Source organism: Meriones unguiculatus, chromosome 4, assembly GCF_030254825.1.
Source record: "Meriones unguiculatus strain TT.TT164.6M chromosome 4, Bangor_MerUng_6.1, whole genome shotgun sequence".
Lineage (NCBI taxonomy): Eukaryota > Metazoa > Chordata > Mammalia > Rodentia > Muridae > Meriones > Meriones unguiculatus.
Window position 1 is genome coordinate 113,718,551 of NC_083352.1, and position 25,000 is coordinate 113,743,550.

General features: G+C 50.8%; 1 protein-coding gene and 1 long non-coding RNA gene across 5 annotated transcripts in view; one reads left to right on the plus strand and one right to left on the minus strand.

The window, feature by feature from the left end:
* Positions 1 to 25,000, minus strand: part of Eya2 (EYA transcriptional coactivator and phosphatase 2) — a 158,785-nt gene that overhangs the window by 81,933 nt on the left and 51,852 nt on the right. For both annotated transcript variants that reach the window (XM_060382826.1, XM_021638124.2), the window contains exons 2-3: positions 11,135 to 11,253; positions 1,326 to 1,371 (exon numbers count right to left, since the gene is read on the minus strand). In XM_060382826.1, coding sequence (XP_060238809.1) covers positions 1,326 to 1,371; positions 11,135 to 11,243 — 155 coding nt within the window. In that variant the 5' untranslated portion in view covers positions 11,244 to 11,253. The remainder of the gene's footprint in view (positions 1 to 1,325; positions 1,372 to 11,134; positions 11,254 to 25,000) is intronic.
* Positions 3,343 to 23,167, plus strand: LOC132653738 (uncharacterized). Of its 3 annotated transcripts, none has more exons than XR_009591579.1 (4): positions 3,343 to 3,733; positions 5,443 to 5,637; positions 19,794 to 20,699; positions 21,760 to 23,167. It is a non-coding gene; the product is annotated as an uncharacterized LOC132653738 (long non-coding RNA). The 3 variants fall into 3 exon arrangements; XR_009591578.1 differs by having other exon boundaries at positions 5,446 to 5,637; XR_009591580.1 differs by lacking the exon at positions 3,343 to 3,733 and adding an exon at positions 4,359 to 4,482.

A 25,000-nucleotide genomic window follows, 5' to 3' on the forward strand; every position in this document is an offset into this window, starting at 1 on the left:
CTTATTTGATAGAGTTCACATCCTGCCTCTCCATGAGGCAGTTCAAGATGGGAATCCATGCCTGTCAACTCCAGTGTCCGGCTCAAAGCCCACTGAAGAGACTTGGAATAAACCGGGGCTCAGGTTAAAAACCCAGAGAAATGTGGACTGGGGATGTGGTTCAACGGGCTATTTCAGGATCTGAGTCCTGATTCCCAGGACCCACAGACAAAACAAGACCCTGTGAAACACATCTGTAGTTCCAGCACGGGGGAAGTGGGGACTGGAGCTCACTGGCCAGCCAGCTTCGTTGAGTCTATGTGCTCTAGGCTCAGCGAGAGGCTCTGGCCCAGGGAGACACCTCTGTCTCTGTGCTCTGTCCTCTACACCAATGCATTTGCACTCACACACGCACTCACACACACTCACATGATTGCACACACGTGCACACCTCACCCCACAGCTCACACCTCCCACAAACCCTACAACCCTACCTCACACACCCACATCTCACTCTCCACATCACACACACACACTCTCACACACACACACAGCCACATACCTCGCTGTTCCACACACCACACACCTTACGTGCCCCTCTCCAACCTGAGGAAACAGCCCGGGAAGCTTTATTGGGTTCAGCAGCTGCCAACGCCACAACCCCTTCCTGAGAAAGATGCAGCCCTCGCCAAGGCCCTCACCGAGGCTCCTCTGTGGTACTCAGAGAGGGAGATTTCTGCCTGAGGATTCTTGTCTCCCCGGTAGACTGGGAGCCCTTCTGAGGCAGGGCTAAGCCCTCTCCTCTCTCATCCACAGGCTTTGGGACTGAGGAGTCCCAGGTGACTGTTGAAGCCAGAAGAACGGAACAAGTGAAGGATGAAGTAAACAGGAGGCAGGGAGATGGTGTGGGAGGGAAACAGCAAGTAGAGAAAAAGGAGGGGAGGCAGAGGTGGGGGAGGAAGGGAGGAGGAGGGAGGGGATACAGAGGCAGGGGAGGAGAAAGGGAAGGGGAGAGAGGAGTCTAAACAGGGAAAGGGAAGAATGAAAAAAAAAAAAGAGCAAACTCCAGAAAGAAGAGAACAGCAGAGCTGAGAGCACATTCTAAGCAATTGACACATCCATTCACTTCGTGGGACAGCTCGCTCAATAGTCCCCTTTCCTAGATGAGGAAACTGAGGTTCAGGCAGTCAGCTTATCTGTGTAAGGCCAGCTAGCTGTGTCCATGATGGCATTCCTATTTGGGGAAGTAATTCCAGAGTACCCCACTTCCACCCCAGCCTCCAACCTCTGAAGAAGAGAAAGAGTAAGAAGTAAGATAAAAAGAGGGATGTGGCCCAAGTACTCACTTGGCAGAGACCTCAGGCGCACTCAGAGAGGCCGCTTTGGTGATGCCTGGGGAGACAAAGAAACACGTGAAGGTTTAGCTCCCGAGGCCACATTCAGCACAGACCGTGACTTCAGACAGAGGCTTGAAGAGAGGTGTCGGTAGGGACTTTCTCAGAGGCAGTGCTGTCCCCCCAGCCTGCTCACGACCCTCTGGGTGCGCCTGCTCCCCAGGTACAGCAGGGAGGCAGGCACAGAAACACACAGAGCATCGGGAACGTCACGTAGAATCCACACCACCCTGCATGCTACACCGGTCAGGGGTCAGAAAGTGTGTGCTGGGGTCACATGACCACAGCGGGCAATCAGGAGCTGCAGGATGAAGACAGAGGCCGGCTCCAAGCATGAGCTTCTTCTTCTTCCTCCCCTTCCTCTCCCTCCTCTTCTTCCGTCTCCCTAGTCTTCTCCCCTCTCTGTTCTCCTCTTCCTCCTCTTCTTCCTTCTCTGTCTTTTCTTCCTCTCCTCCCCCTCTTCCTCCTCTTCCTCCTCTTCCTCCCCTCCTCTCCCTCTCTTTACCCTTCCCCCTCCTCTTATTTTTGTGCAGGTGCAAATGTGTGCACTTACAGAGACCAGAGGACCACCTCAGGAGCCGTTCACTTTGGTTTTTGAGACAGGGTTTCCTATTGGCCTGGGACGAACAGACTCCAGTAGGCCGTCTACCCAGCAAGCCCCTAGGCATCCCCCTGCTTCCACCTCTCCACTGCTGGGGTTATAAAGCACACACCTTGCCCAGGATTTTTACCTGGGTCCTGGGGGTTAAATTCAGGTCCTTACCCTTGGCAAGCACTTTACAGACAGCCACATCCCCAGGCTGGATATGATCTGCTGACACTACCTTCCTGTTTCTCCCTCTCCAGTTCTAATTTGTGGGTTTCAGGTCAGGCTAGCTCCAGCACATCCAAGGAAGGCACTTCTTAGCTCACACTGAGATTGAAAGGGTTAGGCTAACTTTGTAACCTATATGTCTTCTAAAGCCTATAGTTTTGAGTTTTAGGTCCAGGTTAAGCTAAAGCCTCTTAGTACCTTTCCCGAGAGTAAAGAAATGTGACCCTGTCTGTGAGGACAAATATAAAAAAAGGGCAAGCAAGCAATGACCTTCACTCAGCAAAAGAACGACCAGACCCTTGTCCTTGAGATAGCATTTCTTAGCAACAAACCTAGACTTCTTCTGAGTAGCTTTTGACCTCCAGCCAAGAGCCCGCAGCCCTAATCTTCAAGGATGAGCTAACCACCCCCACCATCCACACTTGGCAGGACTGGCCAAGCTTGAGCACCTAAGACTAACCAATTATCTTACTTTATAGCTTCCTCATCCAATCCTAAATTGCCAAAACTAGAACTTCAAATCTGCAATTTTTCTTTTAAAAACCTAAAGGCCTTTGTCTCCCGGTGCCACTCTTTGCTGACCGGCAGGGGTGACCCCGTTGTACAATGGTTAATAAACCTCTTGCTTTTGCAACGAGTCTTGGTCTGGGGGCGTTTCTGGGAAAGGCGCGATTGAACTCCCGAGCTGTGAGACCACAGGTCTTACAAGATCCTGGCACAAATGTCCTGTGTCACATTCCTGGACACCTGGCAGCTCTCCTGGGGAACAGCTACTGGTGATGATGAAAAGCGACAGACCCAGCCGGGAGAGCTATTTTCTAGGGTGTATTGATCTGGGTGCTTCTCTGGGGGTATTTTTCCACTTCATCATTTCAAACAATACGACTCCTTGTCTTCAGGCATGGGTGAATTCTGGATGGGGACTGGATGTACCCAACCACGGAGTTACTCTTCAAGTCTACTGACTCGGAGCTTCCCTCCAACTCCCTCACCTCACTCTGGGACCTGGCAACCTCCTCTGCTTCCAGACACAGAAACTTCTCCTACTTGAAAGCATGAGACGCTATCCACCTTTTACCCAGCATTCCCTTTGTGCCAATCTTCCTGCCACCCACTTTCTCTGCACGGATGATTTCAATTCCTGGGTGAAGAGCCGGAGGCTGGAGAGTGAATCAGTCTGGGCCGATGATCTGAACCCAGGTGGTCCAGCCCTGTGGCCTGTCTCCACCATGACTCTTAGGCCGAGCCACAGCCACCACCATACTTGCAGCAAGCACTCCCTTGGGAGCTGACTGTGGGCCAGGCCCAGCGCGAATGGCTTAGACATGGGGTCTCATTTAATCCTCACTCTAGGACCACAAGGCCGGCAAGCCCATCTTCCTCCCACCCTCTGAATCTGAATCCAAGGGTTACATGAGCCTGATCTCTGCAGTCAAGACTCCCCTGCTCTGCTGAGTCTCCTTGACCTTCTTCATGTAGAGTCACAGCTGGGCTCGGACACACAGAACTGGTGTGACTACACACGGGTCAGCATGCACTGGTCACGGTAAGAAAGACCTGTGTTCAGCTTGACTCCACTTATGGATGTGTGTGTGTGTGTGTGTATGTGTGGAGTGATGATAAAAGGTATACTATTTACATACCACACTTAAAAACCCAACAAAGTTAGACCAGCATTGGCTCACTGCCAAGAAGAGTTCTGGCACCTGCTTGCCTCCTGACACATCTCTTGAGCCTGAGGTCTTGGCCCCAAGCCGGCCCCAACATGGCCTCCTTTCTAGTCTCCCAGGACCAAGAACCACTTGTCTCTGTCTGAAGCAGCCAGTCTCTCTGCTGGCAGGAGCTTAAGAATGCAGAGCAAATTCAGAAATCACGGAATTAAACCCTTTTAATGTTTTCATTAGTAAATATGCAAATATATCTGCAAACGCTCCCTAAAGCGGAACCCACGGAAATACTGCTGCGGGCTCCCGTTAGCTCGCTGTGCCAGGCATTTGAGATGAGTGTCTCTCCTTCTGGTTGCCACAGAGTGATTGTCAGGGCAGCTCTGCTGAGGCTTCCTCACCTCCACCTCCTCCCTGAACCCTTCAGTCACCTGTGGCTCCCCTCCCCACGTGGCCAGGCCTCCCAGCTCTTCTGTTCTTCATCATTTCCGTTGTCGCCACCCAGCCAGGAGATATGAGCACCTGGGAATGCAGAGTGCTTTTTCTCTGGCAGACTACGCTTTTGAAAAACAGCTTTTAACCTCTTTCCTCCCGTATCACATTTAAATGTGCCACACTGAGGATTGAAAAGGTAGAGCGGGCTCCTTCCCTTTTCCTTTCTCCCCGTGTTCCTCCTGGCTAAGATGGGACGGACTTCCCTGATTGTTGGCTTGTGTGTGTGGGGGGAGGGGTTGGCATGCGACTCCATGTAGGTCAGAGATTCTGGGTTGTACAGGAAGGTGGCCAGGCCCTCACCTGGGACAGAGCAGAACCCTCCATCTCCAAGCTGTGTTCCTGCTGCGCTGCTCACTCCACATTTGTTGCAGCCAAACGCCTGGGACGTGGCTTGCTAAAGGGTCATTGTGGATGAGGCTAGCCCAGGGTGGCAGCTGAAGACGCAGGCAATGCTGTGCCAGTCTTACAGGAGGTGACCTGGCCTCCGTGAAGCTTGGGTGCTCTTCCCATGTGGGGTGCTCAGTTTACTACTTCTGTCTTTTTTTTTTTTTCCTTTTAAAAAAGTCTGTGTGCGTGTGGTGTGCCTGTTAGTCTGTGAATGCAGTGGCTGCAGAGGCGAAAAGAGGCCACCATGCCCTGGAACAGGAGTAACAGGGGCAGCAGTGAGCCACTTGATCTGGGTGTTGGGAACCGGACTCGGGTCCTCTGCAAGAGCAGTGTGTGCTCTTAACCACTGGGCCATCTCTCCAGACCAAGGCCCAGTTTCACTATGTAAAAGCTTCAGGAGGAGTCTCTGTGTGGGCACACGCACTTACATGACTACATACGTGCACACGTTGTGAGTGACTGTCCACGTGTGCTTTTGGAAGGACACACCCAGGCAGTCATTTACTTGTGTGCTCAAGGAGGGCTGACCACCGAAGGCAGGAGCCAAATTTCTAAGCCAGATTTCACAAACGGCTGACTGAATGCTCCTTCCCGAGAAAGCAAGTGGGGCCTAAGTGCTCAGGTTCGGTTTTAAATCTTGCTGCTGCGCACGCCGGCTGCGCGGCACTCTGGCCACCATTCTTACGGAGTCTCACTTTTCTCCTCTCAGCAGCTTGGACCTGCGGAGCAAGCCCAGGCTACCAAAGGCCAGCCCCAGCTATTTTAATCTCTCCAGTCCTCGTCCCCGCCTCTCCCCTTGGCAGCCATTTTTTTGAGGGGAAGTTGCCAAGTGGATGGCTCTGAGGATGGCCACTTCTGGTACATGGCCTTACTGAGCCCCTGGGCTGACTCTTCACGATCTTCGGTGAGTTGAGATGGCTTCTGAGGCCAGCACGCTGTCTTGAGACGGGCGTGGATGTGCCACCCAAGCGCGTCCTCTCCTTCTCCCCAGGTGTGTGACTGGCATCGCTCCCCAGCAGAGAGAGCACTGGGTAGGAGTCCGGCTGTGCACCTCAGTGCCTTCTCTCAGGGGGCCGCTTTGACAAGCGAATACCTCATTTGCCCCTTGCAGCGGTGAAGCTCAGGGCAGAGGTGAATGGGGAGCGCATCTCAGAGTAGGGTTTAGGCGGTCACAGGTTGGTGCTCTTCTATGGAAACCACTGCAGGTTAATGTTAACGCTCGTTAGGAGCATAACGAGGCGACGGAAGTTGGAATTCCCTGAAGCTGGTTTGAGTTGTTCTCTTAAAGCGAATTTATTTTGAGGCTGTTGCTTCTCTTGTTTTGGGGAGAAAAATTAGCAGCTGTAAGCATAGCAAGAGGCCGCCAGGTCACCAGGTCAGGCAGAAATGGCCTGGCTAGGGTGTGTGTGAAGCCGAGACATTGTGGAACCCCCAGCAGTTGGTGTCCTTGTTCCTACAGTGGGATCTGGAGCACCAGGGGCCTCTGGGATGCTCAGGATGCTCAGAGAAGAAGCAGAGAGGAGATCCGGTTTCTTGGGTCAGCACCCAGCCCACCAGCTTCAGGCCAGAGTAAACCGGAAAAGCTCAGCCTGAAGCAGGAGGGGCGGGGAGTCAGAGAGCTGGGCACCTGCTCCCCAGGGCAGCTCCACCTCCCCAGACACACTTGATGGGGTTATGGTTAAAGCTTTTCAGAGGAGCGCCTGCCTGCGGTTTAAAAAGAGGAATGCATATTTTGCCTGCCTTCTTGGTGTCCAGAACTTTGACCTCTTCCTTCCAGAAGGCAGGACATAAGTTAGATCCCAGCTATCACCTGAGCGGAACAAAGGCAGGGCAGGATGGGTTTGCCAAGTGGCTAGTGCAAGCTTGGGGGGGGGGCACTGTGCTCACCTAAGTGTCATCTGTTTTATCCCTGAGAGAATCTGTGAGCGCTCATTGTCACCTTGACACAACCTTACAGAGAGAAAAGGAATTGGTTTGTGGGCATGCCCGCTGTAGGGAAGGGGGAGGGAAACGTTTTGATCATTAATCGTTGTAGGAGGAAACAGCCCACCATGGTGACACCATCCCTAAGCAGAGACCCCTGACTGTGTAACAGTCATCCAGGCAGGAGCCTAGGGCTGGGCCAGAGGATGAACTGCCGAGCAGTGTCTCTTCCTGGCCTCTGCTTCAGGTTCTTCCCTCTAGGATGGACCGTCACCCGGAAGTGTAAGCCAAATAAACCCTTTTCTCCCCTAAGCTGTTTTTGGTTCGAGTGTTTTAGCACGGCAACGGAAAAGTAGAGATGATGGCAATTGGTACCAAGATGTTCAAGATGTCGCTGTGACGTAGCTGAGCATGTGGGATTTCATGCCTTTGAGATGTTCTGTTGGAGGGCTGTGGAGGACTTTGGAATTTAAGCTGGGAAAAATGATTGAGTGTTCAAAGATTAATGGAATACTTTGTGGGGGCATGGGTGCCAGGAATGCAGGGAGAAACGTAGACTGTGGAGGCCTGACTCGTGTGGTTTCAGCAGGAAGCAGTCTCTATCTGTGCCATTTGTGTGATATTTTTAATTACCAACCTGTGCTTGCTGGCCAGCTAGGGGGGGTGGGCTGAAGAGATGGCTCAGGGGCTCAGAGTACTGGCTGGTCAGCTAGGGTTGAAGAATCAGCTTAATAAGAGACCAGCTTATTGAGGTAAATCTCTCTGTGTGCTTCCCTGGGTCAGTGGAAAGTATTTTCTCACGGCTGCACCCAGAAGCCAAGGCTCAAGTGGTCCATGGACTGGACAAGGTATAAGAGTCTCCCACGTGGCATCGGTTTTTAAGGTCTGAACGATGCGTGATTAACGGAGTCAGGAAGAGCAGCTGGCACTGTGTTGCAGGGTTGGAGTTTGTGAAGAAAGACCAAGAAAGGCCAATGGTCTCTGTGCAACCTCAGTTCCGTGGGAGCCATCAGGATATTAGTGATGGTGAGAGTGTGGGCTGTGGGTGTGTGGATGGTGGCGTGTCTACCAAGGACAGAAACAAGCATGGCATGGAGCTGACCTCAGGCTATGAGACAAGCCATGTGTGCCCCGAATGGCAGAGCTGGAGAAGTGGGGCCAGCCAAGCCCTTTGGCGTCCAGAAGATCATGAATGAGCTCCAAATGTCAGACACTGACTGAGCCACAGAATTTCTATTCACGCTGCTGGATTTTAGTTTTGCTTCCATCTGATTGATCATATCTTTCCTTTGGGGGTAAGAAATTCTGCAACTTGTTTTCTGTTTTGTTGAAGTTCACAGTTAAGAGACTTGGATTTAAATTAAAAAAAACAAACAAACAAACCCTGTTTTTTTTTAAAGTGTTAAAAAAGTTAAAGACTGGGGCTTTTAAAGCTGTACTTTTTTCTTTTTTTGGTTTTTCGAGACAGGATTTCTCTGTGTAGTGTTGGCTGTCTTGGACTGGCTTTGTAGACCAGGCTGGCCTCAAACTCACAGCGATCCTCCTTTGACTCCCTGCTGGAATTAAAGGCGTGCACCACCACGCCCAGCTGCTCCACTATGTTTTATAATATAATATTAACATGAGGTCTTGGGGACAAAGGATTGAAAGGTTATGGCTTAAAAGAGATACGATTGATAAGGGGTAGGGTGTCCTACTTAGCTTTAATTTTCAACTCGACACAGCCTGGAGTCAACTGAGAGAAAAGCCTCAACGGACACCAAGAAACTGCCTAGATTGGCCTGTGGGAATATCTATGGGAGATCGCCTTGATCATTAATTGACGCAGGAGGGCCCAATCCACTGTGGGTGTCACGGTCTGTAGGTTATCTAAGGGAGCAGGCTGAGGTACATATGTCTAGCTGGTGGACAAAAGCAGGGAAGACAGGTGCCAGAACCAATCTTCTTTGACAACCAGAACTCACAGCTCAGTTCATACACACAGGGACTGGGATACACACGGTAGCTCAGCAGGATGATGGTGTTGGCGGGAGGTTGGTTAGTTTACAATCAAAGGCACAGGTAATGAGAAAGCTAAGGTGCATGAAGCATCACTCCAACTTTCATGAGCTAAATGGATATTTAAACAAGCTGCTGATCAAGAGTTGCATGGGCAAGCCAGAGAGCATTGCTCTTCTGTGGTTCCTGCTTCAAGTCCCCGCTTTGAGCCATTGCCCTGGCGTCCCTCAGCGGTGGATGGTGACCTGGAAGTGTAAGCCAAATCAACTCTTTCCTCCCCTAAGTGTTTTATCACGGCAGCAACAGAGAAACTAGAACAGAATCCAAGAGAGGTAACCTGAACCTTAGGAGGTAACAAACTGGACAGGGGAAAGCTACAAAAACTTTAGTAACCATTCAAAGCTAATATTGACCTGGAATTAGCTCATCTCTCAACACCACTATATTCATCCATGTTTCAAAACACACAACCACTCACCCCTTTACCCAACCACCTAGCCACTCACTCATCCATTGATCTTGCCACCCACCCATCTGTCTATCCATTTCTCCATGTACCCATCTATTCAGCCACCCCACACTCATCTACTCATCCACTCACCCACTTATCCATCCATCCATCCATCCATCCATCCATCCATCCGTAATTCTGACAGACAGGAACTGAGCTAGGTACTAAATAGGAAGGGGGACTTAAATGCATACCTAGGAATGATGCATTGTTACTGGTGGACTCTAGGCAGATGCTGTACTGCTGAGCTATGTTCCCAGACCTTCACTTCCTTCACGACCACTGAGTCACACCCTCTGCCCCTAGTTCAAAATGGCCACCAATGTTTTCTATGGTGGTGATAGAGGAGTAGGGGAAGGGGAAGCCAGAGTCACAGAACTGGGCTGGGGATGTGCCCCAAAGTGACCCTGTTCATGCCAATATCAACATTTCTTGGAACCAGAGGTGAGGAAGGGCCTGCTACAGAGCCATATCTCAGGAACACCAAAGAGGAAGGGGAGGAGCAGGGACTCATCTGAGGGACAGCTGCCCCTTTGCTCCCACCGGGCAGCGGCCAGGTGGAAAGGTGGGCCTCTCATAGCTGAAGGATTCAGCACCTCAAGGGAAAGCAGATTTGACCAAACTAAGGCATGGCCCAGGGCCAGACTCCCACCCTGCCTCTGAGCCCTGTGGTTGTTTGATTCAGAGAGCAACAATGACCTACGTTAATCATTTACCATGCCTCTGGGGTGGGCCAGGCTCTCCACACACCAGAACCTCACTTAATCCCCTTTATGGCACCCTGCAGAGTGGGTCATTATCACGGCCCATTTGACAGTGGAGGAAACTGAGGCTCAGATTGCCTGGTGGGGCGGCGGCTGGGCTGCGAGTCAGACCCGGATGCCCCACACCTATAGCTCCGATTCCTTTTGTGCTGACTCAGTCCGTGCTTACTCTGGGGCACAGCAGGAAATTGGCCTGGGCCTCTACCCAGAAAAAAAAAATGATGAAGGCCATTTGAACAGGATGGTAATTCCTTTTAAAGCCTCAAAGAAGGTCATCTTCACACATGTTTGTAGGTGCCAGGATAACCACTGGTTACCCTCTGGCATCCAGTCTAGTCTCAGAGCCCTCACTTTTGTGGTGAGACTTTGAACAAAACCAGCATGCAAAGGCAATGTCATTGTCCTGGCGACAGAATCATTCTCTAGGGAATTATTCTGGATTTGCTCTCAAAAGAGTTTCACGTGGTGTTGCTTGGCACTGGACATATGACCTTTTGGTGACTTATGACCGTCCTGTAGCATTCCTATTCCAAGATCTGGCGTCACACAGAGACCATGAGTGAGGATAAGCCGGGGTCTGAGGACACACATTGGCAGCAGATCCCTGAGCATCCTGCCGGGGAAAGGGTTAATCCCAGGGCTTCAGCCTGATAGCTTCATGCCTTCTGCTCACCTCAGGCTCTACCAGGAAGGCTGACAATCCCAGCAGAGCAAACAAAAGCTCAGATTGTTCTAGAGAAAACTAGTCTGGCAGCATCACTTGCCAATAATTTTCTAAACAGCTTTAACTTTCTTCTGCTTCCTTGACTTCAACCCAGCCTGAAAGTAACAGGCAGACAAGTTCTCTTGGGCACAGAATCCTATGAGCAAGACTCCCACTGGGAGGAGGTAATGGCAAGAGGGGGCCTGAGGGTCAGAGCTGGAGAGCCAGCAGATCATGCCCAAGGTAGAGCCAGAGGCTACTATCCTTTATAACAATGTCAGGATTTCGTGGAGCCAGAGACCAAGAAGGGCAGTTTAGGTCCTGGCTGTGTATACCTGTCCCTTGAATGATGGACAGGACTGTGATCCATGTGCACACAAGTTCCTTTCTAGAACCATTGATGTGAGTAACAGGTTCTGGGAATGGTCCCATGGGTCCCCAGTCTGTCACGAATGAGCCAGGCCCTCTTAACCCATCCGGCCAAACATTTGCAGAGGCCTACCTTCTCTGTCACTCAGAGCCCCCACGGCGGCACTGTCCTCGCTCCACGTCAGGGATTCCCTGAAGTCACTGCTTGCTGCGAGGCTGGGTGAGATCACCACTTCTAACATTGCCTTGTACCTGAGTGGGGACAAAGGGAAATGTAATTTATTCGTTATGAGGCATGTTTGCTAATGAATCAGATTTCTTCCCCTAAGAATGTAAATATTAAAAGCTGATTACCTATTCCCAACCTTCTAATAGATTCCACATTATACACATTCGCAAACTCTTTGTCAAAGTGGAGATGAAGTCCTTGCCCCGGGGGTGGGGGTGGGGGTGGAGCCACATAAGGTACCACGGGTCTTCTTAAGTTTTCATTGAAACATCCCATCCTGGCACCATAACTGTAGTTGCTCTTAAGTGCCTACCTGCTATGGCAGGGAAACGGAGATGCCAGCATGTGGGGTAGTTTCTCTCAGTAGCCTAGACTTCAGCTCACGATACTCACAGCACTCAGCATTGGTTGCCACTGTCAGTCAGTGACAGGCTATAGTTGCTGAGACTTCATTAGCTGAGGCCATCCTGGGCATGGCCAGTTACCACTATGATGCTGGGACACACGGTGGCCATGGCACACGGTGGCCACCGTTGGAATAGCAGACTAGGACGGGCACAGGACCATCACGGGTTCAATTCTCCCTAGTCCTGACCCTTGCTGACTTGAGTAAGTCTAAGGGACAGGGACAATCAAAATGCCTCCCTGACAAGGCCATGGTGCAGGCTAGGAGGCAAGGTGCGGAAGGGACAAGCTTGGGACAGCCCCCAAGCACCTATGTGTGCCACGAGACTGGGCCAGGACGGACAGCGTGCCCAGATGACATCACACAGGCAGCTGTAACACGAACTGAGTGGGAGCCCTCGCAGCATGGCGATGGATGGCCAGAGTCTGGCAACGAGGCGGAAGGGCACCCACGAGAAGATGCAAAGTCTGAGGCCCCAAGCACACAAGTCAGGGTTGTTAAGACGCACCGTGATTGAAAGACAGCAGCGTGAGCCAGAGAGAAGGCTCAGGGGTTGGGAGCCCACACTGCTCTTGCTGAGGACCCAGGGATGGTTCCCAGAATCTACATCAGGAGGCTCCCAGACAACAGTCAGTTCCACGGATCTGACTATCTCTGGCCTCTTTGAACATCTGTACATACAAATGCACATAATTTTTTTAAGACCGAAAAAAAAAAAAGACAGCATTATGGCTAGGAATGATAAAATGTGATCTCAGGAGGGCAGGGCTGGGGCCGAAAGCTGGGAGGTGGACCCTGGGAGTTGAGCTGGATCAGTGTTCCTGCACTTGAGTTTCTCCCTGTATGAGCCCTACATCAGGCCGACTCCAGCCTGTCTCCTACCCCAACCTGTGAGCTAAGAATAGCTTTCAATTTTTATTTTACGTTTCTTTCTTTGCAGTGTTAGAGCTTTGACCCAGGGCTTAGCACTGTCAAGCCAGTGCTGTGCCACTGAGCCTGGCCTCCGGCCCAACTTGTTACATTTTTAAAGAGTTGAAAAAAAAAATCAAGAGAAGGGTAACATTTCCCGATAAAATGTCAATGCAATATAAAACTGAAAGGTGAGTGTCCAGGGGTAAAATTCCAACAGGCTACCAATCACTGTTTGGCCCATGATTGCTGTTACACTACAGCCTCTGAGAAGGGTCCTTCTAAGAGAGGGTGTGTGTGCCTCCCCGCCCCCTCACAAGCTGAAGCTAGTTAATGTGTGAGAGGAAAAAGTTTACCAATAGTGATTTAGCGAGGCAGATGGACACGTCATTGTTGTATGGGTTACTGCATATTTTGTATGCCCAAGGCAAGCTTTTTGAAGTATGTGCGTGCGTGTGATATGTGTGTGTGTGTGTGTGTGTGTGTGTGTGTGTGTGTATACCACCCATACAGGTGCATGCAGGGAGCATAGATTAAGGTCCCTTCTCCACCTTAATTTTACCAGGTAGCATCTCTCCCCGTGTAAGCCCTCCAATCCTCCTCTGGTCCCCTCCCCCAGGCATTCGGGTTACAGCCATGTCCCCTGATGTCCAGCTTCTGATGTGGGTGCTGGGGATTCGAACTCAGGTCCTCATGCCTGCAGAAGCAGGGCGCTTCACCCCCTGAATCGTGCCCCCAGCCTGTAAGTTGTTAAACCGGTGAGAGGCTCCCACACAAATCAACGGGCACTGGGGACTTTACATGAACAAGGACTGGTCCCAATGTTCCCACGGGCGCTGTGAGAGCCCATCTTGTTCCCAAATTGCCACAGGCACTCCAGGGTGGGGGTTGGATGCCTCCCTCCTTTAGCCCTGCAGGGAGAATTGTGCCCTCTGTGGCAGTGAGTATGTCACTGATTGTAGGTGACAGAAATGAACACTGAACCCCCACTCATTTCCTTCCTTCTTCAGGGTGTCAGGGAATAACATTTTTTTTTTTTTTTAAAGGATGATGTAAAAATCTTGGTCTCCAAATGTCTCCTGGCCGTCTCTGAGCATGCCCATCAGAGGCCAGGGCTGCGAGCAGAAGTGCCAACCCCACTTTAAACACAGCACGAACGACTCGCTCCTGGTACTTAAAACTCATAGAAAGGGTTGGAAGGGCTTAACACAGGCCAACACCACGTGACAATCTAGGTTCTTGCCTTCTCTTGGGATTGAAGGGGTAGCGCTGTGATTTTGCTTGGCAACCACCAGCTGGGGCCAAACAGCCAAGGTCCAAGCTTGGTCAAGGCACAGGGCCAGCATTGGCCGAAGGCTCTACCGTGTTGACTCTTGTCTGCTCACCCCTCCCCCCCAGCCCCTTCCCTATTTACGCTTTTCTCAGGTCCCAACAGGCATTTGCACTGAAGGGCTCAGGCATGCCTATTTTCAGAAGAGACATTGGAACGTCACCTCCAGCCTGTCACATGACTTAGGGATTTTATACCGTTCTGCTGGCACTCCTGAGAGCATCCTCATCTTGGGATGGCGCTTGCCCTGAGCGTGTGCCTGGGAGTCTGTGCTGTGTGACAGAGCAGAAGTGACGAATGCTTTTGTGGGTTTTATGCGGCTTCCTACCTAAGCTCTCCGTGGCTTGGAAGTCAACTGTTTTCCCCATAGGACCCAACACAGAATCCTATCATTCTGCTACCCCATTAACACCTGCGGGAGGGAAGAAGGAAGAGAAAGTGAGGGAGAGGGTACAAGAAAGCTGGGAAGGGGCTCGGGAAACTGCTTCCTGTGCTTGAGGACCCGAGTTCAAATCCCAGCACCATGTGAAAAAGCTGGGCATGGTGGCACATCCTTGTGATTCCAGCATGGGAAGACAGAAACAGGAGGATCCCTGGCTGAACAGCTTAGCCTAGCCCGTTAGCCCCAGGCTCCAGTGAGAGAGAGTGTCTCAAAAATCGAGGCTGGTGCCCAAGGAACAACATGCTAGGTTGTGCTCAGACCCGCCCCCCCACTTGTACACACATGCACACCCCCCAAACACACACAGTTCAAGGCCATCTTTGGCTACATAGTAACCTCAAGGTCAGCCTGGTCTACACAAAATCCTTTGTCAATTAAAAAAAAAAAAAACAAAGAAAGGAAGAAATCTATACTCAGGAACCAGTTTCTTTCCATTGGACCAAACCTTTCCCCTCTGACCCTCATTTCCCACCCGGCCTTAGACAATAGCTCTGATCACTAACGTACCAAATATGGAGACATGGCCCTCTCAGAGAAGGAGTTATTACTGTGTCTTCTTATGGATGGCGCCTGTCTTAACCTACATGCATGTTAGGCTTTTTTTTTTTTTTTTTTTTTTTTTTTTACTCTTCAGTCTGCACTGTGATTTTAAAACACATGCATTGCTAGGTGGAAGCCCAGCTTGCAGCCGTAAATGGGCTGCCCTGTGGGGGCATTCAGGCAGCTACCATCTCTCATGCATCCTAAACAATGCTGCAATGAACATCTGACTCCATTTAAGCAACATCTCTGTCTGTCAGTCTATCCTCTATCATTTGCATATACATGTCTCGCGTGTGTGTGTGTGTGTGTGTGTGTGTGTGTGTGTGTGTGTTGGGGTGGGGCGTCAGAAGGGAATCTTGAATGTCATTCTTCAAGCACCTTTTGTCTGAGACAGGGTCTAACAGCCTGGAACTTTGGCAACTAGTCTAGGCTGGCCTGCCAGCAGGCTCCACTTTCCTGGTGATGCAACTGTGCAATGCCAGGGTGGGTCCTGGGGATCGAACTCAGGTCCTCATGCTTCTGAGGCAAGAGCTTTACTGGCTGAGCCAACTGTCGGTACTGTATCCATAGATCCTTGTAGTGCATCTGTACATATCATACATACACATATAGATACACACATACATACATATCCCTCACACAGAGGAAGATTTCCACATGAACCGAACTTGACCAAATGTTCACAGCCTGTTCCTCAGAATTTCTGTGCTTTTAAAGACTCCCACCAGCCACGCAAAGGCTGCCAGTTTCACAGCTTGCTGTTAACACTCGTGTCGCGGTTTTGATAGAAAGCATTCTCCTGGAAGGCTGGTGTGTGCAAGGCTTGGTCCCCAGCCGGGGACTCCAGTCCCTGAGACGAGGCCCCTGGTCTCCAGCCCCTTCCTGTCCCTCTGCATCTGTCCTTCACGGGATGAACAGCTCCCCTCCGCAATGCGCTGCCTGCCATGGCTGGCTTCCCTTCGGGCTCACAACCACGGAGGCCGGCAGCCATGGCCTGATACCTCTGACAGGAAGCGTCACCTGCCAACAGCAAGGGCAGTCCAGTTAACACAGGGGGGGGGCTGCCCAGCGCCCTAACGAAGATGCTGCAGGGTGGGAAGTGGCATTTCACAGCCGTTCTCCTTCTCATCTCCTATGTCACTGGTACGTTTGAGCGCAGGCCCACATCTGGGCTGGGGAGAGAAGAGCAAACTCGTTTCCCTGATTCTTGCCCATCTTTTTACTATGGCTTTCCTTTGTTGTTGTTTGAGGTTTTTTTCCATTGTTAATGTGACTGTGAACCTTATATTAATTTATTGTTCTGTTCAAATGCTGTAAATTTCTTTCTCGTATCTCCCCTGACGCCTTTCTTTGGGACACAGTCTCATATAGCCCAGGCTAGCCTGGAAATCACTTCATAGTGGAAGCTGACTCCGGATCCTGCTGCCTCGGCCTCTTGAGGGCTGGAATAACAGGAATTGTGCTGCCACATGTAGCTCAAAATGACAACTTTTTTTTTTTTTTTTTAAATAATGGGCTTGACCTCGGGGCCTTGTGCATCCCAGGCAAGTACCCATCAAAAGCTGCATCCCTAGCCCTACACGCTTGGAATGTCTTTCCTGAGTCTTCCACTATTTCTTTAGTTCTGGCACAAACAAGGTGCGTTTTAACTTTTCTTCTATGTGTATGGATATTTCACATGCACATATGTCTGCGTGTGCCTGGGGCCTGCAGAGGTTAGAAGAGGGTGTCACAGCTCCTGGAACGGGAGTTACAGGTGGTTGGAAACCACCATGCTGGGAATTGAACCTGGTCCTTTGGAAGAGCATCCAATGCTCTTAACCACTGAGCCATCTCTCCAGCCCTCTGGCATTTAAAAAAACAGAAAAAAAAAAAAAAGAAAGAAAATTTCTTACACATCTGGCCAATTATTTTTATGCTTAAAAAGAATTTCTTTATCCTATTTAAAATCCATCTCTACGTTAAGCTGTTCATAATTTCCCCTTTCTACATAAGTTATTAATTATCCAGAATGTTTCTTTTTTATTCCAAGTCACATTTTTGTCTAATGTTGGAAAAAAATGAAAATAAGCCATTTTTTTTCTAGTTTGCATTAAAGTGGTCAGCTGAGTGTTGATGATAGCATAGTTTGAATTTTTAGCTCACTTTCTCAATCACAATAAAAAAAAAAAACACAAACACTGGGAAGAATGTTTCAAGGCATTCAAAGACAAGGAAGGCAGGGCTTGGGGGCCCAGGATCTCAGAGAGTCAAGTGTACCTTCTTATCTCTAAAGACATCTACCGAATCCCGAGCATGAGCAACACAGCACCCTAGTGTTTTCCAGTCTCACTGCGCTGTTGAGACAAATGTCACTAGGGCGGCCCAGACACAAGAGGAAGAAATCCTAGAAGGTGAGAACTCAGGAGTGTGACTTGAGACTGTGGAAGGTGCTGCTTTCGGGGAATTGCTGAGAAGCTGGGGAGGGGACGGCAGAGAACCCAGGCAGGAGCTGTTCTGTAGCCAGAAGCCAAAGAGAGAGTTGCCCCTCAGAGACGGGGAGCCTTCATCCATGCCCTAGGCTCCGGGGTTGAGAAGGTGGCTTAGTAGAGAGGAATGTTTGCCAAATAAGCCACGGGGACCTGGGTTCAAATCTTTAGCTCCCATGTAAAAACCTGGACGTGGCTGCATGTGCACCTGTAATCCTTGCATTGTTGGTGTGTGTGTGTGTGTGTGTGTGTGTGTGTGTGTGATAGGGGTTGCTCGCTGCCAGCCTAGCTCCAGCTTTAGTGAAAGACCTTGTCACAAGGGGAAACGGCAGAGAGTGATAGAGCAGGACAACCCACAGACCTTCTGGAGAGTCAAGATGCACACACAGATGCACGCACCCGGACATACGCCACTCCTGCCAGACACAAAACAGTGTTCCAGGATTTAACTGAGGTGTCTTACTTGGAGTATGGGCAAGACAGATAGATACTGCACCGTGTCGCATCTTAACCTCACGCTGTGTGAAAGATTGCTTCTGCCGTCCCAGCCTTCCAAAGGAAAAGCAGTGTTTGCTTGAAGGAAGATGCAATCCCCCACAGTTTCCACATTTTTCCCCCAAACACACACACACACACACACACACACACACACACACACACACACACACAAAACAACAAACTACCAGACAAGTAAGGAGATATGACCAAAGGACCGGAACTCAAGCTAGAAAAACCAAACAAACCCCATGAGAACCGGAGATCAGAGCTGCCGCTACGGGCTTCGCAGTAACTGTGAAAACAAGGTATGGAGAGTGATTCAAGATGAAAAATGCTACTAAAGCACAAACACGTTAAAAAAAATCAAGTGGAAACTGCAGACCTGCAAAAAAATAAAACAAACACAATTGAGAATGCAATGCAAAACTCAGTGGAACCACAGAGCAGGCGCGGTGAAAGAAAAGATGGCTGAGCTGGTGGGTGTGGCTCACGAAGATTGTGAGGCAGGTTGTGAAGAAGCACAGAACAAGACTGCTCATGGTAGCGGTAACGGGGGCCACTGAAGCACAGGAGAAGGAAGAAATGAAACATGATATTTTAAGGGAAACTGAGGTAAGACTGTCACAGATGGATGAAGGATGCCGTGGGTCACAGAGTCAAGAGGTTCTGTGAAAGCATGTAGGGTCTACACAGAGCAGGTCACCCCTGGGTTCGGCACAGTGGAACTGTTCTTGTGGAAGGGAGTGGGAAGCCGTAGAGCAGGAGGGATAAAAGATACGTTATGTTTAAAGAAAGAGTGATAAGAACCATTGAAACATCCTCCGAAAGGAATAAAGACGGGTGACTGAGTCTACATTTCAATGTAGAATTCCATGCCAGTGAAACAAAGGAGAACTCTTAAAAAGTGAAGATAAGGGGCTGGGGATGTGGGTAGAGTGCCCACTGTGTGGGCACGAGGAACTCAGTTCAACCTCCGGTGCCTATGTGAAAAGCCGACAGTAAGAAGGGTGTCTGTAACTGGAGTGTGGCAGTGCAGGTCCCGGGCTGATCCCAGGGGCTCGCAGGGCAACCAGTGCAGCCCAAACAGAAAGCTCCGGGCCCAGCGAGAGAGCCTGTCTCAAAGACTAAGGTGGAGAGCTATGGAGAAAGACTAGTGTCAATCTCTGGTCATTTATGTGCGCACACAGGTGAGTGCACACACCTCAAATGTGTATAGCTCATACACAAATGAAGATCAAATAAAAAAAAAAAAAGAAACAAGAATTGTGCTTATTCGCCATCAGCAGACCTATAGTACAAAAGATTATACCGGAAGCACGAAAATTCAGCAAGGATGCCCAGCAAGATAAAAGGGACGGATGTATGAATAACCAGGGAACAAACACACTCAGTCCATCTTGTCTAGAAAGGGCACATGTGCTAATTACCAACATTATGAACCAACAGGGGTCCGTACTGATTTCTACAGCAGTCACTTGAAGAATATAAAGGGATGCGAGCATTTACTGTCCATTCACCTTCTTTTATGAATGTAAGCAGAATAATCCTATGTAAAAAGGGCTGGAGAGAACCTCACAAAGATGTCCTCCGTCCTCCACACATGTAATCTGACATATGCTCCCAATCAAGATAACGATAACAGTAAACATTATCAGATCAGATTCTTTATGAAACTGACATGCTTCTTGTGAGGCCACTTTTAAAGATTAAATCAAGATAATTTGGAAGCATTGCAAGAGGAGCCATTGGAATAGCAAATCCCAAGCAAAATAATAATAGGGAAAACAGATGTAAACACTAGGGAAGTTGGAGTCATTCCAGATAGACTTTAAAGTTAACAAACAAACAAACAAACAAAAAACAAAACAAAACACTGCAATAGACTTAGGGGAACATATACCTGCAAAAGAATCCATGTATCATGATCCAATAATTTAAAACATGCCCTTTTCATGTTCACCTTCCAGGAACTGATTCAAATAAAGAGAGCTATCTGAGTCCCGGTCTCTACGAGACAACTCACGACCGAAAATTCAAACACACGGTAAAAAGCAGCAAAGAAGGAGGCCACGGCGAAGGTGCAGCGGGCGAAGTACCTGCCACAGAAGTGTGAGGATCTGAGTTCAGAGCTCCCGAGCTCAATAAAGCTGTATGCACCCCTTATACCAGGGCTGCTATGTCCCCATAGGGGGCAGAGACAGGCTAAGCTTCTGGGTCAGCTGATCTGCCGTCTGAGGCAGGGAAAAAGAGGCCGGTTTCAAACGAGGTAGGTAGGAGGGGAGCGCCAACTTCTAAAGCTGTCCTCTGTCCTCCGGCCTTCACCCAGGCTCCTTGACAGAACACACGAGGCACGTGTGCATACTCACGCCTTGCACGCATTTTGAAAGAGAGAGAGAAGGAGAAGAGACAGTTTGAAAAGGAATAAAAGCACAGTGGACTGGGCCTGCTATCCTGCCAGGCAAGGCAGCCTCCCTCCTCCCCTGCCGCCCTCCGCCCTAAAACTCCCAACACATCTGCAGCAATTCAGACCTGACACCGGCAGCAGCACAGGTGTCAGCCTTCACAAGGTGACAGCACAGCCATTCTGACAACTGACCTTTCCTGCTGCTCACGCCAGCTCCAGGCTCCCGGGCAGGCAGAGGGGCCGACCTCACCACGAACTTAGGGAGTTTGCAAAGAAAGTCCAGAAAGCCTAACATTCAAGTCACAGCACCGTCACACACCAGGCAATCTGTGTGGGTCTGTTTCCTCCAAGGCTTCCAGTGACCCCAGGGATGAAAGTACCTGGCCCTTGTTTCCCAATAGGTGACTAAACCTGGGTTCAAACCTGAGCCAAGCCCGGGCAGTGGCAATTCGTGAGTCACTCCTGCTAGGTAAGTGCTTCCTGTTCTGTTGCGGTTCCGCACGGTGAGCTTTGTGTTTGGCGAGCTTGTGGTTTTGTTGGTGACTTACTGGGGCAGGGGAGGAGGGAGGCAGACCTCTTTGGTATCACGAGGCATTTGAAGGGCTGAGCTTGGCTATGCTCTCATCTCAGAGAAAACAGAAATGAACAAGCCTTTACCCTACGTTGGGGCCGAGGACTCTTGGCTAGTGTCGCGTGGAGATGTGGCCACTCAGCCAAGCGACCGGGATTCACTCTCAGCCTGGCTGCAGGCTGTGTGCTATGAGCTACACACAGCTTGTGAGGAGGACGGGTCGGGCTGTGGGGCTGGGAGGGTGCCTCAGTGGGAAAGAGGCCTGGGCGTGCAAGCATGGGATCCTGAGTTCAGACCCCAGCAACCTCACAACAGGCCGGGTGTGCCCCGTGACCTGGTAACTCCATCACTGTGAGAGGCAGAGGTGGTGGGTGGAGCGCTGGAATTTGCTTTCAGCTTAGTTACAGGCTCACCTAGGGACCCTGCTTCAGAGGGAAAGGGTGGGGTGGGGGGCATGATAGAGCAGAACAGCCGGCGTGCTTCTCTGACCTCTGTGTGTATGAGACACAGGTGCACACACCTGATGCATGTGCACATAACACACACACACACACACACACACACACACACACACACACACATGCAGAAAAGGGCAGGCATTGAACCCAGGTCCCACCTTACAATAAAATCTATCCCCTAACCCCAGAGTCCCCTATTTGGCATCTGCTACAGGGGCCATAGCCTCAGCTAACCTCTCTTCTCAGCTGTATGATCTGAGACAATCACTCAAAGCCTCTTAAGCTTGGAGAACTAACAGAGTCTTCTAGGCTGTCAGGTTACTCCTGCAGATTGTCAGAGAAAGAGCGCCAGAGAGTGAGCTGTCCCCAAGGATAGCTCAGGACCCAGCCTGTGTTCCGTGGTCAAGGATTTCATCGCACCATGGGGTTTACCAGAGGGGAACACTGGGGCTCGGGGACAGTCATTGCTGGAAACTGGAGACCACTGTTTTCCTCCGCAGTTCAAGGGACAGAGCTGTGCCCCACAATCTGGGAGGATGCGCCCCACAGTCTGCTGGGATGTCTTCCCTTCCAGGCTGTTCCTCCAAAGGCCTGCCGCAGGGGAGTACTTCTCTCTTTGGAAGGAGGGAGGAGAATCGTGCAACCTGAACAGGCTGGGAAGGAAGTACCCCTGAATTCGTTTGCAAAACTCCACTCTGCTGCCCCCACTTTCAGGACCGGCTTTCAGCAGGAAAGAGGCTTCCAAGGGCCCCACCTCCTGGGCCTCCTGGGGGAGGGGCTGCTGCCTTCTGCCTTGCTCCATTTATTACCCTTGTCACCACCAGGGTCTCAGGGGACCGAGGCGCTTTGGGGGAGCCAAGGCTGTCCAGGAGCAGAGCTGACAGCTGGAGGCTGGGGGTGGGGTGACTTCAAAGGCTGGCAAGGATCAAAAGCAGATGGAGGGTCCCAGGCGGTGGGTCCACTCACCTTTCCTAGCACAGGGCTACCTTGGCTGAGCACAGGGCGCCTTTCCCTGGGAGAAGCAGAGAGGGCAGATGGGCCAGGAGAGCTTTGGAGACTCAACACTCCACATCCACAGAGGGCTTGAAATCGAAGCCTGATGACAGCACTCATGAGCTTCTGGGTAGACAGCTGGGGCCCGAACCCAGCCTCGCCGGCTGCCTCACCCCCTTTGATTTCAATTCCAAAAGCGTCGGCTGATCTTTAACAGCCTGGACGCCATCTCCCTGAGGTGGGGACAGGTGTTCACACAGAAAGCCATCTTCTCCTGTCTCCTGCAGCTCTTGAGTCTGATCCATCACCAGGTCCTGCCAAGCTCACTTCCACGGCCACCACTCTGTTCCTGGCCACCACCTTCTCTGGCACTGAATGCTGCTGTGGTCCCCACACCCATCTCTCCCTGAGGCCACTCTGGCCTCCCTCCAAGTGCCTTCTCTGTGCTGGCTGATAGCTCAGATCTGAGCCCCCTTGCCGTCCTTGCATGACCTCAGGATGTTTCCTGTTGTCCTTATCTTGGAAGGAGCCTTTGAACCAGCCTTACTCTGGCATCTCCTTTTCAGGCCTTCTTCAAGCTCCATCTCCTAAGAGGGCCTCTCTGCACACAGTTTTCTCTGCCTGCAACGCCATTCCCTGTGGCTCCGTTTCAAAGGACTCGGCTATCATGTGTTTGTCCCAGTCCTGAGTGACCCTCTGTTCCCATCTTTTAAACTCCACTCACGGCATGTTTTGTACGTGTATACTGAGAATTTAATGTCCATCCATCTCCCACACCACACTTCAAGCCATCTCGTGGCAGGGATTTTGCCTGTTTAAAAGGTTCCTCTTCTAGTCCCCTAATCTGCGGGGATTTTTAGTAGTGGTTTTCATAAATATTTGTGGCATGATAACTGAATGAACTCTTGTGAATAAAGGCACTCATCCAACTAGTATTTACTGTATGCTTGTTAAACGCGCCGAGCCGCGCTGGTCACAGCTTTTATCACCTCCCCAGACGCTGCCTTGATTAACATCACCTGTGCAGCCCCTCTGGGCGTCAGGTCTGAGAACCCTGGCTGCCCCCCTCTCTGTAGGCATGTGCGGAAGTACACGGTCAGTGGATGCCCCTCCCCCCCAGCACCCCAGGAGGCAGCAGCTGCTCAGATGGCTTGAGATGCCACCTGTCTGGCCGTCACGCCTGGGGTGGGTCTGAGCAAGAGAAAGGGGGTGAAGCAGGCATGCCCAGAGCTGCAACAGGGAGAGGGAGCCAGGGACTGCTCTGGGCACAGAGGATATGGCGGCAGATCCCACCTCCAGGGCCCCTACTCTCACGGTGACAGTCCAGAGCGGGGTCCTGCAGTGGGTAACTCCACACAGAGACTAGGCCTCCACCCTCTCAGGCAGGAATTGTTTCTCCCATCCCAACCCACCGCACCCCATACCTGCCCCGTGTCATGCAGCTCGGGGTGACCTCACCGTCACCTTGGGCTGGGTAACAGGTCTACACCACCATCATGCATGCAAAGCCAACATTCTCCCGACTGAGCCGCATTCCCCTTCTTTTTGCTTTTTCGAGACAGGGTTTCTCTGTGCAGCCTTGGCGGTCCTGGGCTTGCTTTGTAGACCAGGCTGGCCTCGAACTCACAGAGATCCACCCGCCTCTGCCTCCCTGAGTGCTGGGATTACAGCGTGTGTCACCATACCTGGCTGCCCCCCCCTTTTTTTTTCTAAGATAAAAATTTGATTAGCCCAATAGTGTCTCAGAATGCTTTAAAATGTCATTTTCCACATGGGATCCAGGTCTACTGTTGATGGGGAAAACCCAAGCTAGCCCTTTCTCCTCACAGACACATGACACACCCACATAACCTGCAAAGATGCTGGTGTGTGTGTGTGTTTTAATAAAGCTACATGAGTTTTACTTGTTTAGTTATCTTGGCTTTTTGAGATAGGATCTTGATATATCTTTCAGGCTAGCCTCACACTGCTTATCCTCCAGCCTCAGCCTTCTGAGTGCTGGGATTACAGAGATGCACCTGATAGGAATTTACCTGTACATTTCCCTGGGGCTCTTTTATCATCTTGTCAGCGGAACGCCTTGGTGTTCATTCTAAGTCGCGGCACAAAGGCCTCTTGTTCTTTTCACTGCTGGATAGTGTTCCAGCTATGGCGACCCACAGCCCAGCACTCGCGCTAGCCCCAGGTTTCCCGGGTAGGTGGCTAGAATGAACTCCCCTGTGACTGAAGATGGCTTCTTGATGTCCATTCACGTGCTTTTCCAGGAGTGATCCCCCAAAACAAAACTCCCAGGGCCCCTGATCTCAAACTGTAAAACCAGTTAGCACAGTGAGGTTGAGAAAGAATCATATTCATAGCATACTACTCCATGATATGACCTAAAACTCTTGGGAAGAAGTGAGCGATTTATTTATTGACCCATTTGTAGCGCTGGGATCAAACCTTGGCCTCAAGCATGCCAGGCAAGCTTTCTAGCTCTGCCCTATGCCCCTGTCCCTAAGGATGACGTGAAGTGTTTCTATGGCAGTCATCACACTACGACGGGCATTAAGTCCTAGGAAGCATCACTCAGCCAAGGACACCCAGCCTGGGCTCCAGGCTGTGCTCGCTCCATGGAGCCTGTGGAGTTTTTGTCTAGGGGCCAGGGGCAGGGTGTAAGTGGCCAGTAAGTGGCTTATCTCTGCTCCCCTCAAGCTTTTAGAGTCGCCTTCTCTATGACCGAATTTCATCATCACATCCTTAGCCTAA